Genomic DNA, 14294 nt, shown 5'->3' on the forward strand with positions numbered 1-14294 from the left:
CTGGGGAAACTTAGTAAAGGGTACATAGGATCTCTCTGTATTATATCTTATAACTGCATATGCATCTACAATTATCTCAAATTTAAAAGTTTAATTAAAAAAATTAAAATTACTTAAATGTTTTAAGTGGAAAAAAAAAATAACTGGGGCAGTTTCTGCCTCCTGACTGGAAGCTGACTGATACACTGGCAGAGCTGAGACGCAGACTCAGGTGTTTTTTTTTCTCCCAGTTCAGGACATTTTGCATAGGGCATAATAAATGCTTGTTCAATTAAATGAAAAATATATATATGTATGTGTGTGTGTGTGTGTGTGTGTGTGTGTAACCTAATTTTTATTACATTCAAAGAACTTTGTTGTTACGTTGACACAAGCTACCAGTGGGTGAAGAGAAAAGAAAGAGCAGGAGAGGATACTTTTAGCATTGACAGGAACTGCAGGCTTTGTCCTACAATAAATGGAAGGGGTAAAATAAAGGAAACTAGATCCCCCCCTGACATTTCCCAAACTTTAGTAGTCCCCTGACATTCTAGCCTTCTAGTCTTACTTTTGCACTTCTGCCTTTGATTAAAGAGGGTGGAAATTTGGCACCATATCCTAGATAAACATCCAAGTTTCTATGGTTTTGAAGGACAAAAGTTCTCAGTGGTATCATACTTCAGCCACTGGTGCAAAGCATCATGACAATACATACGCCAGAAACTGATTGTTTCTGAAGACAGTACCTAAGTCATCACAAAATTAACTGAGAGTTATGTTAACAATTGGTACTAAAATTTGCTTTTTTCAGACAGTTAAAAAAAGCATATGAGAAAATAATTAAACACAAGTGTACTTCTGTATCTTCCATGCAAAATGATATATTATTTCACCAAATATACAAAGATACCACGCTAGATACAAGATTCTCAATATAATAATAAAAGCCTGGGCATTTATACATTTCTTAAAGGTAATTACAGTTGTTTTGTTAATTTTAAAAATATTTTTGTGAGTAAACCTTTACATTTCAGAAAGGGGTACAGACAAAGCAAAGTTAGCCATTTTTTACTTTTATAATATACATGTTTCAAATATGTCTTCAGGGCAGGCAATATTATGATGATTGGAACATGACTCTGTAGTCAGATAGACCTGAGCTTAAATAATGATTCTGTCACTTATTAGCCATATAATCTTGGGAAAGTTATTTAACCTCTATCCTTACTTTGTTTCTTTGTTTACAGAGAAAGTTGCTAATCTGTCCAGCCAAGCCAGGGGTGATGATGCCATCCCAGTGGACCTGGAAGGCAGAACATCAAGCCAGAGAGGATTATTCTCAAGCCTTAAGGTTTAATGTTGTTTGCCTTGTTAGGTTTCGGACTTCCTTGGGACCCAATACTTCTTTCTTCTTTCCTATTTCTCTCTTTTGGAGTGGCTATGTCTATCCTATACCTGTCCCACCACTGTATTTTGAAAGCATATAATTTGTTTGGTTTCATGGGTTCACAGCTGTAGAGTGTAAAAAAATGAATAAACAGAAACCTAAATTAAACAGAGTTGGGAGACCAGATGGAGTGGCAGAGCCCAATAGGAAGAAGAAAGGCTCCTTTATTGGCAAGGCCTCAGCCAATGAAAAGCCGTGGACTCTGTCTACTACAGCCCTTCCAACGTCCTTTTCCCCTCTATAAAAGCATTCTTCTCTCCTTGCTGTGCAGGGACTTGCACATGGCTCCCATGGGTGCAGACCCTGAAATGCAATTCTCTGTTGATCCCAAATAAATCCCTCTTTGCTGGTGAAATATCTGTCAGTCTATTTGTTTTAGATAAACAAGAGGAATTTCCCTCAGGATGAAGTGCACCTTGAGTTTCACTCATATCTAATTTAGATGATATTTAGGTGAGACTTTGGACTAAGCTGGAGCGAGTTAAGACTTTTAGGGCTGATGGGACATGTTTTGAGGGGTCAAAGGCAGAACGTTATAAACTGTGAGAACTGTCTTCAGAACTGTATGAAATAAATTTATGTTGTTTATAAGCCCCCCAGTCTATGGTATTCTTTTATAGCAGCCCAAATGGAAAAAGACAACAGCCATAGAGGAACTAATCATAGCAGAGGGGTCAAGACCTGGATCTAGATTCTCATCAGGGACTCACCCAGGGGAGGGGTCAAGTGTCTGAAGGTGACAGAAGTTTTATTAGTCAAATAAATAACTTGTCCAGAAAGTGCAGTTTACCATTAATGAGTTAAGTCCTAGGCACTCTGCAGGTACTTTACAGATGTTACCTCACCTAATCAGGAAAGGAACAGCTCTGCTGGTAAAAGGATCCCACTTAGTGGGACAAAGGCAGGACTCCAGGAGTGAGGAGGATTGGCACAAACCAAGAACAGCTGTAAGTCAAGAGGGATTCACCATCTGGTCAGTTTGAAAGGCAGCGACCCAGGATCTGTGAGTATCTAAGGCAGAGACCTGGATCCTGAAACAAGAGTACAAGCTGGGAAACTGGTATCAGGGGCACAGTAGAAAAGTAGCGATGTGAACTGGGCCACAAGGCTGAGGGGATTTTGTAAAGCTGATTGTGTTGGATACTCTGAGAACCAAAGCTCCTTAATCCATTTGGATGAGGACACGATCCTCCTAGATCCCAAGACTGCCAAACCCAGAAGCTGCCTCTGCTGGATGGAACCAGACAGGTGGCATCTAAGAGATTCCAACTGCCAGCCTGCTCCTAGCATGGTGGTCTCCCTTGATTAAATCTGATGGGAAACCAGTTAAACAGTCACATATTGTACAACTAGTGTCCAAGCAGAGCTCTTTCTGATTGGTCAGTTCCAAGAAACTGCGTCTGAGACAGGAGGCCGCAGGCAGGGGCTACTCCTCATCTGTGGCACTGATGTGACTCTGAGTGTCACTTCAGCCTCAGGGATAAGAGTTCTAGACAAAGACTAAATTGTCTGTAAAAATCTGGTCTATAGGCATACCTCGGGGACATTGCAGGTTCGGGTCCAGACCATGGCAGTAACGGGAGCATCGCAATAAAGCAAGTCACATGAATTTTTTGGTTTCCCAGATATATATAAAAGTTATGTTTACACTATACTGTAGTCCATTAAGTGTGCAGTAGCATTATGTCTTTAAAAATGTACATACCTTAATTTAAAAATACTTATTTGCTAAAAACACTAATCATCATCTGAGCCTTTAAGCAAGTCATAATCTTTTTGGTGGTGGAGGGTTTGAAATACTGCAAGAATTCCCCAAATGTGACATAGAGATGCAAAGTGAGAAAATGCTGTTGGAAAAATGGTACCGATAGACTTGCTCTACAAAGGGTTGCCACAAACCTTCCAATTTGTAAAAGACACAATAAAGCAAAGTGTGATAAAGTGAGGTAGGTCTGTATATAAGCCTCACTGATGTTGCTCTCAGCCACTGGGAACTTTAATAAAATTGCTTTCTAGCAACCAGGTGTATCAAGTAGCTGATATTTCACAAATGCCTCTGATATTTTGACAGCACTTCAGCATAGAGTACTCATAAAACCAAGAGGAAAAGCAACTTTCTGGTTACAGGAGTACAGTGTAGTGTATCCTTTTCTAACTATTCCATTCTTCTGCCACTCTGGTTGATAACCACATAAAAGCATAGAAAATAATGACATCTAGTGTCCAGAAGTGTTATTCTTCTTAAACTATGAAGTTGTGATTGGCGAGGCTATGAACATAGACGGAGCAACTTGGAGATAAGCTCACACATCTTTACGAAGAAATAAAAGGGAAGAAATAAAAACATAATTTTGCCTTTATCCACTAACAACAGACGGGATTTTCCTAGTAGCTTCTTTCTCTCAAGGTTGCAGTGAAGTCTCAGGGGTTTTTTTTATGTGGAAAGTCAGTGCACAAACTGTCCCAACCTTTCAGAGGTAGCAGCAGGGGCAACCCCAGACTCCAAAAGAACCACACCATCAGTATCAAAACCCAAACAGATGCAACCCAGCATTAACCTGGGGACCAATCTTTTTCAAGCCCTGGGGATAAATTCAATAAATTCTTAGATACCTGGTAAAACAAAGTCACTAGTAACTTCTTCTAAACCAAGTTTCGAAAGTGACTCCATTGATAATATCCTCTCTATTGTTGGGCTTGCAAGCGGGGCCGCTATGTAAAGTTTCCCTTGGCATTTGGACTCACCTCTGCTATCCTTTTCTTCAAGTTCTCCTTTCCCATGTAGGAAGCCTGGAGGGAGATGATATTCTCTTCTTTTTGAATCAAAGTTGTCAGGACACTTTTAAAATTCTGATATTGTTTTAAGAGCTCCAAAACTCTCTCACATTGGTCAAGGCTATGAAAAAAAGTAAAACAGCTAAATTTCTGAAAATAACAAAACCATTCTTTCTCCTTGTAAGTATCCTACAATAATGACTAATAAGTTATAGAAGGATTTTTCCTCTAGACATGGTTTATAATATTGTTTTACAATCTGGGCTTCCCTGGTGGCGCAGTGGTTGAGAGTCCGCCTGCCGATGCAGGGGACACAGGTTCGTGCCCCGGTCCGGGAAGATCCCACATGCCGCGGAGCGGCTGGGCCCGTGAGCCATGGCCGCCGAGCCTGCGCGTCTGGAGCCTGTGCTCCGCAACGGGAGAGGCCACAACAGTGAGAGGCCCGCGTACCGCAAAAAAATATATATATATATATTGTTTCACAATTTAACCTAAGAACGATGGCATATATATTTATTTGACAAATGGATGGTATAAATAATCACTGGATGACTATTTTCACCAGGTCAATATTAAAGAGTCACCAGATATAACCTCTGGAAAGAAACACAGGATCCGTAACCATAAGGAATCAGCACCTCAATTTCATCATTAACGAAATGATAACTTAGAAAACAATGCCTCCCCAGCATTATTCTTAGAGATTGCTTCAGTGTTTATTCAATATGATTCAATTATGTCTATTTCAACTCATTCTAGATTTAGCCCTTTAAAAAAAAGTTTAGTACAGATGATGTGGCAGGTAAGACACCTGGCTTCTAGTTATGGTTGGGCACTAATTAGTCATGCGACCTTAGGTAAGTTACTTGAGGCTCTTTGGACCTCAGTTCTTTCCTCTGCAAAATCGAAGGGTAGGGCTTCCCTGGTGGCGCAGTGGTTGAGAGTCCGCCTGCCGATGCAGGGGACATGGGTTCGTGCCCCGGTCCGGGAAGATCCCACATGTTGCGGAGCGGCTGGGCCCGTGAGCCATGGCCGCTGAGCCTGCGCGGCCGGAGCCTGTGCTCCACAGCGGGAGAGGCCACAACAGTGAGAGGCCCGCGTACCACCAAAAAATAAATAAATAAATAAATAAATAAAATTAAAAAAAAAAATCGAAGGGTAGACTAGATCAAATCCACAGACAGACTTCATCTTGACTACTGTATACTCAGGTTGCAATAGGAAGCAGTAACTCCACAGATGGAGTTCTGTGGTTAAAGGACCACTGACAGTAAAGTTAAGGGAAATCACCAAGGAGCTGAGACACCCAGAGACTAACCCTTCCAAAAATAGGTACAGCACCCGGGCTCAAGGGGAAAGAGGGAAAGTGCCCTAAGCCAAAGAGGTGTCATTAGGAGCTGCTGGAACCACTTGCTGAAAAGGGAGGGGGTTAAGACCACCCCGACTTCTCTCTCTTCTTGGTTTCTAATCTCATACTAGTACCTCCCACTTCCTAACCCAACTGGAACCCTTGGCTTGGGTGGTACAGCCTGTAGGGGTCAGCCCTCTCAACTACTCCTACCCCCAGGCAGAGAGTAAAGGGAGAAGGCAGGGATGGAGATTCTTCAGCCGAATCGCCAACCAGGACTGATAGGTAAGGGCTGCCACAGAATTAAGAAAACTTTTGAGCCTCGTCCAGGCTCTGTAGGAAAGATGGCAGTAACTGACTGGCAACATCTGCCATTTAAGTGGAGTGTGGTAGGATAATGCCCCCAACTCCCAAAGATGTCCACGTCCTAATCCCTGGATCCTGTGAATATGTTACCTCACATAGCAAAAGGGACTTTACAGATGTGACTAAATTAAGGATCTTAAATTAGAGACATTATCCTGGATTACCTGAACGGGTGCAAGATAATCACAAGGGCCCTTATAAGAGGGAGGCACGAGGGTCAGAGTCTGAAGGAGATGTGATAACAAAAGCAGAGGTGAGACAGAAAGAGAGAGATTGAGATTTGAAGATGCTGCACTGCTGGCCTTAAAGATGGAGGAAGGGGACACAAGCCCAGGAATGGAGTAGGTGGCCTCTAGAAGATGGAAAAGGCAAGGAAACGGATTCTCTCCTAGAGAGTCCAGAAAGGAATACAGTTTCATTTTAGGATTTCCAACCTCCAGACTGTAAGATAAGTTTGTGCCGATTTTAAGCCACAACATTTGTGGTCATTTATTATGGGAGCAATAGAAAACTAATATAGGTGGGGCAATAATAATTATAAATACACTATGTATTTGTCCTCCCTCTTAGACAACCTCTTAAAGTCATTTGTCTGTAATCTAGGATTCCAGGTCTTGCCCCAGACGTTGGCCCAGTGAGCTTCGAGCGTGAAACTCTTAAGCTGGCCTCTCCTTGAGGCCCACTGGAATGTGTTTTCAACATACAAATTTCAAAAAGTTAATTGTGCCACAGACAATTTTTCAGATTTGGGAGGAATTTTTTTCCTTACCATTCAGTGACCGAAGCTTTTGTATTCTCCCACAAGAGTGCTGTGTCTTCGCACTGTTGACTCAGAGCTTTCTCTCTGCCGTCTTTGAATTGTGGAAGTGAATTCACCATTTCTTGCAAGTGTTTCTTCTCTTCTTCACATTCATCTAGATCCTTATCCAGTCTGAGTAACGATTTTTTCCTTGATTATGAGAGAGAAAAATTTAATGGCCAATTAGGTGATTTGATTCAACACAAATATGGGTAATCTGTGGGAGCACACTAACTTTAATTTGTCCTCATGAGGTTTATGCCTAAATCACACATTCCTATGACAGAGGTCAGGAGGCTCTGCATTTCCAGAATACTAGCTGGTGTTTTAAATAGAACAGACATACAAAACCACGAGCGGTAACATTTCTCAGTGATGAATACACTTGTAAAGGGTGTGTATATGCATATGAGAGAAAAGAGAGGAAGAGTATGTGTGTACACGTGTGGGGAAGACAGCATGATATGGAGAGAAGACGAGACGGCTGGTACAACACTGCAAGCTCCTCGGGCAGGGCAGAAGGGGCAAGAAGAAAGGGAAATACAAGGAAATCTTGCGTTTCTACCCTGTGTACAAAAAGCTCCTCCATACCGAAGAAGAGTCATTTGAAATAAGGGTTTTAACCTGCAAATTAACCCTGGTGGGATTAACTCTATTCACCTAGGTCTAAATTGCTTTCATCAGATACTCACTTTCTCTACTTCCTCTCTTCCAATTCTCTCTCTTTTTTTTTTTTTTTTTTTTTTGCAGTACGCAGGACTCTCACTGTTGTAGCCTCTCCTGTTGCGGAGCACAGGCTCCGGACATGCAGGCTCAGCAGCCATGGCTCACGGGCCCAGCCGCTCCCCGGCATGTGGGATCTTCCCAGACCGGGGCACGAACCCATGTCCCCTGCATCGGCAAGCGGACTCTCAACCACTGCGCCACCAGGGAAGCCCCTCCAATTCTCTCGAGTCCACTCCCATAAGGCTCTCACTCCCTCCACTCCTCCAAGACTGCTCGTCAAGATCCCCAGTAACCTCCACATTGCTAATCCATGTCCCAATCTGCATCTTCACCTTCCTTCAATAGTCGGCAGCATGTGACAAAGGTGATCACTTCTCCTCATCGAAAAGCCTTCTCACTTGACCCCCAGGACGCTCCTGATTTTCTTCCTATGATACTGGCCACTCAGTATCTTTGACTGGTTCCCTGTCATCTCCCTGACCTCTTAACATGGAGTGCCCCAGAGTACACAGCATGGCAATCTTATCCATCTCATGGCTTTAAACAGCATTCTAAAATGTTGATGACTCTCAGATGTATACCTCGCCCAGACCTCTCTCCTGACATCTGATGCCACCTGTTTTTAACAGTCTTATTGATAGTGCTACTTGAACATTCAATAAATATTTTGAACCTATTGTGTCTAAAACTGAGCACACCTGATCTTTCATTCAATGCCTGATAAACTTGTCTTCATCAGCCCAGTTAACGGTAACTCCAGTCTTTCTTTTACACCCCGTGTCCAATGTGTCAACAAACCCTGTGGACTCTACTTTCAAAATACATACAGAATCTTAATATTTTTTGCCACCTCACCACTGTTCGTGCCACCATCATTCCTCACCTGGATTATTGCTATAGGTCAAACTAGACTTCCTGAGTCTTCCCTTGACTCTTAGAGTCTATTCTCAATACACCAGCCTGTTACAATGAAATCCAAATCATTTCCCTCTGCTCAGAAGACTCCATGACTTCCCATGTCACTCAACAAAGAAACCAAAGTCAACACATGGCCCACAGGTTCCTACAGGAGCTAAGCTCCATCCTGCCCGTGACCCCTGTGACCCCCTCCCTGCTAACCTGCTCACCTCCTCACCTCTCCTCAAACATGCCAGGCCCAGTCCCTATAGCCCCTCAGCCTGGGAGGCTCTTCCTCCAAGTTGTCACTTGGATTGTTGCTCATCCCATCTGGTTCACACATCACCTTCTCTGTAAAACTGTGCCTGCTGACCCTGTGTGAATTGTAACTACCTCCTTCTCTACTTACTCTTTCTCCATGGTCTTTATCACCACCAAACCTACTGCATATCTTCCTCGTCCCACTAGATAATAAGCTCTACCAAGGGCAAGAATTTTTGTCTGTTTTGTTAACTGCTGTATCCCCAGGACCTAAAACAGTGCCTGGCTTATGCTATTAGTAACTCAATTAAATATCAAAGCAATTTACTATCTATCGAAGTATAGTTTTCATTTATAAATTAATAAGTTAATTTACTACTAATTATTTATAAATCTATAATAAACGCATTAACAATCAAATTAATAACTAAACCAGTTCCACACCTCAGAAAGAACTGGAGCGCTGTTGAAATGGAAGGCTCATTGAGATGGAGGGCTCAGGGAAATTTCAGAGGGAAGAGCTTAATCAGCTAAACGGCCTCAAGAGAGCATTGAGCCTGAGGGATTAGAAGTGGGCAGAAGAAGAGACGGAAAGTGGGTGAGATTTAGAAGGGGGATGGGGGCTCACAAAAGTGACTCTTTTGCTAACTCTTTTTTTTTTATTTTTTTATTTTTATTTTTTATTAGTTTCTGCTTTATAACAAAGTGAATCAGTCATACATATACATCTGCTCCCACATCCCTTCCCTTTTGCTAACTCTTGCTAACATTTTCATTTTCAGGACCTGGAGGCTGACGCTGAATGCCAGAATGACAATAGCAGCACTCCTAGAGATGGCTGTGAACCTCAGGTAACCCCAGTTCTGCTGAGTCGCCAGAATCAACACTAACCTAAATCTACCTCTTAAACTCAGCCCTCATCTAATCCTGCCGGGAGGAGGGGAGAGGACCAAATAATGAAGGAAGAAGTAGGGACGAGGCGTGGTATGTGCATCTTCCACCACTTGTTCTCTATTATCAAATGTGTAGAGTTTCCCAGGTTTTCCCCCATCAGGAGAACTCCATAATAAATAAACAGCATAAATAAATAAAATACATTTAAATAAAATAAATAAATTTATTTTATTATTTACTTATTTTATTTATTATTTATAAAAATAAATAAATAAATAAAATAAATAAATAAACAGCCGCAAAGAGACTTTGAAGCAACTCATGGACTTCACACATATCTTATTGTACTCTTCCTCTGTCCATAAGAATGAAAACTTTAAAGGAAAAAATTATATAACACTTTGTAAAGGCACAATCTCAACAAAAAGAAAGCTTGTTTGAAAAAGCCTACAAAAAAGAATGCTGAACCCTGAATAGAGGGGGATGGAACAGAAGTAGGAAGACACAGGAAGCATTTGTTTCACCTAACAGATATTTGGGAAAAGGAAAAAACAGAAAATCGTCATCTTGCATGGAAATGGACGAAAACGATACCTACCGTTGTTTTACAGCTGGAACGGTCGGATCTTTCAGGCCTATTTTGCTGATTTGATTGTGTACATCTTGAATATTTTTCAGGAGTTCATTATTTTTGAAAATACAAGTCTCTAATAATTCATCTTCTTCCATGAGTTCCTCCTGTCTGCCAGAGCCATGAGTCTCAGATAAGCTTCTGGACAATGCATTCAGAAGTTTTTCACAGGAGGTGTTTTCACCCCATTCAGCATCTTTAATGCTTATACCAAGCACCTTCAAACGTTTGTCCAAATGTCTGGCCTTGTCTTTCATCTGATGAATTCTTTCCTCTTTATTTTCCACCGTCAACGTATTTCCTGGTACCACCCGTGAACCTGAGGCTGAAAGGTCTATAAGAAGCTCACCAGAGAGTTCAGCTGCTCTCAGAGAAGCCAAAAAATCTTCCAGAGCTTTGAGGGCATCTTTACTCCTCTGGACTCTGTGGTTCATTTCTTCGAGTTGTGTTCTGTGTTTCAGGATAATATTCTGTGCTGCATGCAGGTCAAGCGGGTGTAATTCCTTTAATGCAAAGTTGCCTGACTGTTCCAAATGATTACATATTTCCATCTGTCTTACTATGGAATCTTGGATATTCTACAATAAAGGTAAGAAACGCTGTAAGACTGAGGCAGAAAAAAAAAAACTGCACAGCAGAAACTAACCTCAAATTATGTCACTAGATTTGATCTAGAAAACTGCTTCTCAGTCTAACCAAGGCTGACAGTTTTGACAGAAGGAACACTTTAATTACAAATGATCAGATGGCCCAGCTGTTTCATTATCTGATACCCTTCCTGATATTTAAATCCCAAGAAGAAAAGAGGTATATAAATCTATTGATTCAATGAAAATAATTACAGGTTGAACTACTGAGACATCTGTTTATAATTTGAAAAATAAAAAAATATTTTTAAGATGAGATTTGGAATAAGTAAACTGTAGAATATGACAATTTAAGCATCTTAGTACAGAGAGAAAATTAGGATTTCAGTCACTGGAGAAGGCATTCATAAGCAAGCCTTCATTTTTAATTCAAAGAAAATACGTCATTATTTACTCCATGGTACCTATTGATACTTTCAAATTGGCAAGGAATTAAAGAGTTGAGAAATAAATAACAAGTCTAAATTATTGAAGATTTTTCTGCCATGGCTTATATTTGAAATAAATACTATGGATGTATAATAAAAAAATGCATAAATATGTATAAATCTCTAAAGAACTGTTTATTCTATAAATACACTGTGAGAATTTATATTTACCCTCAGGTTTCGATAAATTTCATCAGCATCAGTGAGATTAAATTCTTGAATGGCCATTTCACAGAGGAGCAGGTCTGAGTCACAGAGAAGGAGAAACTCCTTCTCCACAGGTAACAAAATATGCAGCGCAGTCTCCAAAGACTCCATTCTGGGTGAAAAATAAATCAGACATGAGGGGAAAGCACAGCAGAAAGATATCTTATAAAACATTTAATATTAATGCCATTATTTAACCAAGAACAGAAAATAATTATTCAATAAAAATACATACAATGATATGTATAGATCATCACATTAAAACCCAAACCCAGTGATCCACAATGGCAAAGAATGAGTTGTTTGCTATATCCAAGTACTCTCGATAATTTAACTGATACTGCGCTAAATGGAAAACTGTTGTAAAGCATACTAAGCCTTTCTCTCTCTTTTGAAATACAAAATACTAAATGTAATTGAACCTTGCCTTGATGACAAAGAAATTCATTATGCATACTAATTATTTTATTAGTGGAAATATACTAGGATTCAAAGTCTAGGCCAATAATAAGTTGAAATGTGTGACCCTGGATAAATAACATACAGACTCTGAGCCTCAGTTCCCTCCTATGTAAAATGGGGAGATGTGCTGGGGGTACACATCCTATGTAAAGGGATAACAATAGCACTCTCATTCTAAAAATGAGGAAATCAAGGCCCAGAGAAGTTACGTGACGTGGCTAAATTCAGGCTCAAGGGCAGACAGTGGGAAGAGCACGGCCTTTGGAACTCAACAGACTTTAAGTTCCACTTAAGTCTCTGGCCATTAGTGTGACTTGGTTATGTGATTTAACCTCCCCCAGCAGCAGTTTCCTCATCAGCTTCTCTTATGGTTGTTGTGACAACTAAATAAAATAACATACTTAGTATAATATTAGCCTTTCTTAAAATGTAGTAAATTTAGTAAACTCATGGTTAATAGATCCCAGAATTATACCTGGTATTAAGAGTCATCTGAAGCTCTCTTTCTTTCTCCTTTAATTTATCTCTTGCCTTAACTAGGAAAGGCTTCCTAATGTCACTTTCCAGCTCTTCTAACTTCAATGAAGTGACTTCAAACTCTTTCCAGCAAGCTTCAGTTTCATTTTTTAAGACCTGGATGAAACATGTAAATTAATTTTTCAATGAATGGGTTAATAGGCACAATTATTCTGTTCTTACAAAATGAGACATTTACAATTGTGGGCACAAACACAAAGTTTCACATGAAAATACATTTGAAAAGATATTTTACAAGTAAACTGTCCTTCAGAGAGCAATGCTATTAACTGTGCTCTCAGAGAATCCACTGAATGAAATCAAGGGAATCAGCAACATGGCTTTCAAAGGAATCCAAATGCCCTTCCCTGAAGTTAGATACACAGAATACAATTCAGAAAGATACACAGAGAAATAAGAACATATTCTATTAGATATTCTATTTTCTCTAGTCTTTTTTTCTCCTTAAACTAAAATTGCAATGAACCAAAATCATTTCTATCAAATGAGGAGTAAAATTAATTTATGATTTATAGTTAAACACCTAAAATTCTATACTATTCGAACTCCTTATCTTGGTTCTTTTTTTTAAAAAAGGCACTGCTATAGAATCTGAGTGCTCATCAGTATAATTTGTTCTTCACTTTCCCCAAGGATTCGTATAGTTTTTCTAACCAACTTATTATTCAGTCACAGGAGTAAGGTCTCAAGACAGCCTTTTTTTTTTTTTTTTTTACATCTTTATTGGAGTATAATTGCTTAACAATGGTGTGTTAGTTTCTGCTTTATAACAAAATGAATCAGTTATACATATACATATGTTCCCATATCCCCTCCCTCTTGCATCTCTATCCCACCCCACCCCCCACAGGCGGTCACAAAGCACCGAGCTGATCTCCCTGTGCTATGCGGCTGCTTCCCACTAGCTATCTACCTTACGTTTGGTAGTGTACATATGTCCATGCCTCTCTTTCGCTTTGTCACAGCTTATCCTTCCCCCTCCCCATATCTTCAAGTCCATTCTCTAGTAAGTCTGTGTCTTTATTCCTGTCTTACCCCTAGGTTTTTCATGACACTTTTTTCTTCTTAAATTCCATATATATGTGTTAGCATACGGTATTTGTCTTTCTCTTTCTGACTTACTTCACTCTGTATGACAGACTCTAGGTCTATCCACCTCATTACAAATAGCTCAATTTCATTTCTTTTTATGGCTGAGTAATATTCCATTGTATATATGTGCCACATCTTCTTTATCCATTCATCCAATGATGGACACTTAGGTTGTTTCCATCTCCGGGCTATTGTAAATAGGGCTGCTATGAACATTTTAGTACATGACTCTTTTTGAATTATGGTTTTCTCAGGGTATACGCCCAGTAGTGGGATTGCTGGGTCATATGGTAGTTCTATTTGTAGTTTTTTAAGGAACCCCTCCATACTGTTCTCCATAGTGGCTGTACCAATTCACATTCCCACCAGCAGTGCAAGAGTATTCCCTTTTCTCCACACCCTCTCCAGCATTTATTGTTTGTAGATTTTTTGATGATGGCCATTCTGACTGGTGTGAGATGATATCTCATTGTAGTTTTGATTTGCATTTCTCTAATGATTAATGATGTTGAGCATTCTTTCATGTGTTTGTTGGCAGTCTGTATATCTTCTTTGGAGAAATGTCTCTTTAGGTCTTCTGCCCATTTTTGGATTGGGTTGTTTGTTTTTTTGTTATTGGGCTGCATGAGCTGCTTATAAATTTTGGAGATTAATCCTTTGTCAGTTGCTTCATTAGCAAATATTTTCTCCCATTCTGAGGGTTGTCTTTTGGTCTCGTTTATGGTTTCCTTTGCTGTGCAAAAGCTTTGAAGTTTCATTAGGTCCCATTTGTTTATTTTTGTCTTTATTTCCATTACT

At 40.0% G+C, this 14294-nt stretch overlaps 1 protein-coding gene across 1 annotated transcript in view; it reads right to left on the minus strand.

Annotated features, from left to right (window-relative positions):
- The window catches only part of SYNE2 (spectrin repeat containing nuclear envelope protein 2), a 345609-nt gene that overhangs the window by 181796 nt on the left and 149519 nt on the right, over positions 1–14294 (minus strand). Inside the window, exons 28-32 of the mRNA XM_060096039.1 lie at positions 12343–12500; positions 11370–11517; positions 10091–10701; positions 6685–6864; positions 4172–4322 (exon numbers count right to left, since the gene is read on the minus strand). Of these exons, the coding sequence (XP_059952022.1) occupies positions 4172–4322; positions 6685–6864; positions 10091–10701; positions 11370–11517; positions 12343–12500 (1248 nt within the window). The remainder of the gene's footprint in view (positions 1–4171; positions 4323–6684; positions 6865–10090; positions 10702–11369; positions 11518–12342; positions 12501–14294) is intronic.

This window comes from Mesoplodon densirostris, chromosome 4, assembly GCF_025265405.1.
Source record: "Mesoplodon densirostris isolate mMesDen1 chromosome 4, mMesDen1 primary haplotype, whole genome shotgun sequence".
Lineage (NCBI taxonomy): Eukaryota > Metazoa > Chordata > Mammalia > Artiodactyla > Ziphiidae > Mesoplodon > Mesoplodon densirostris.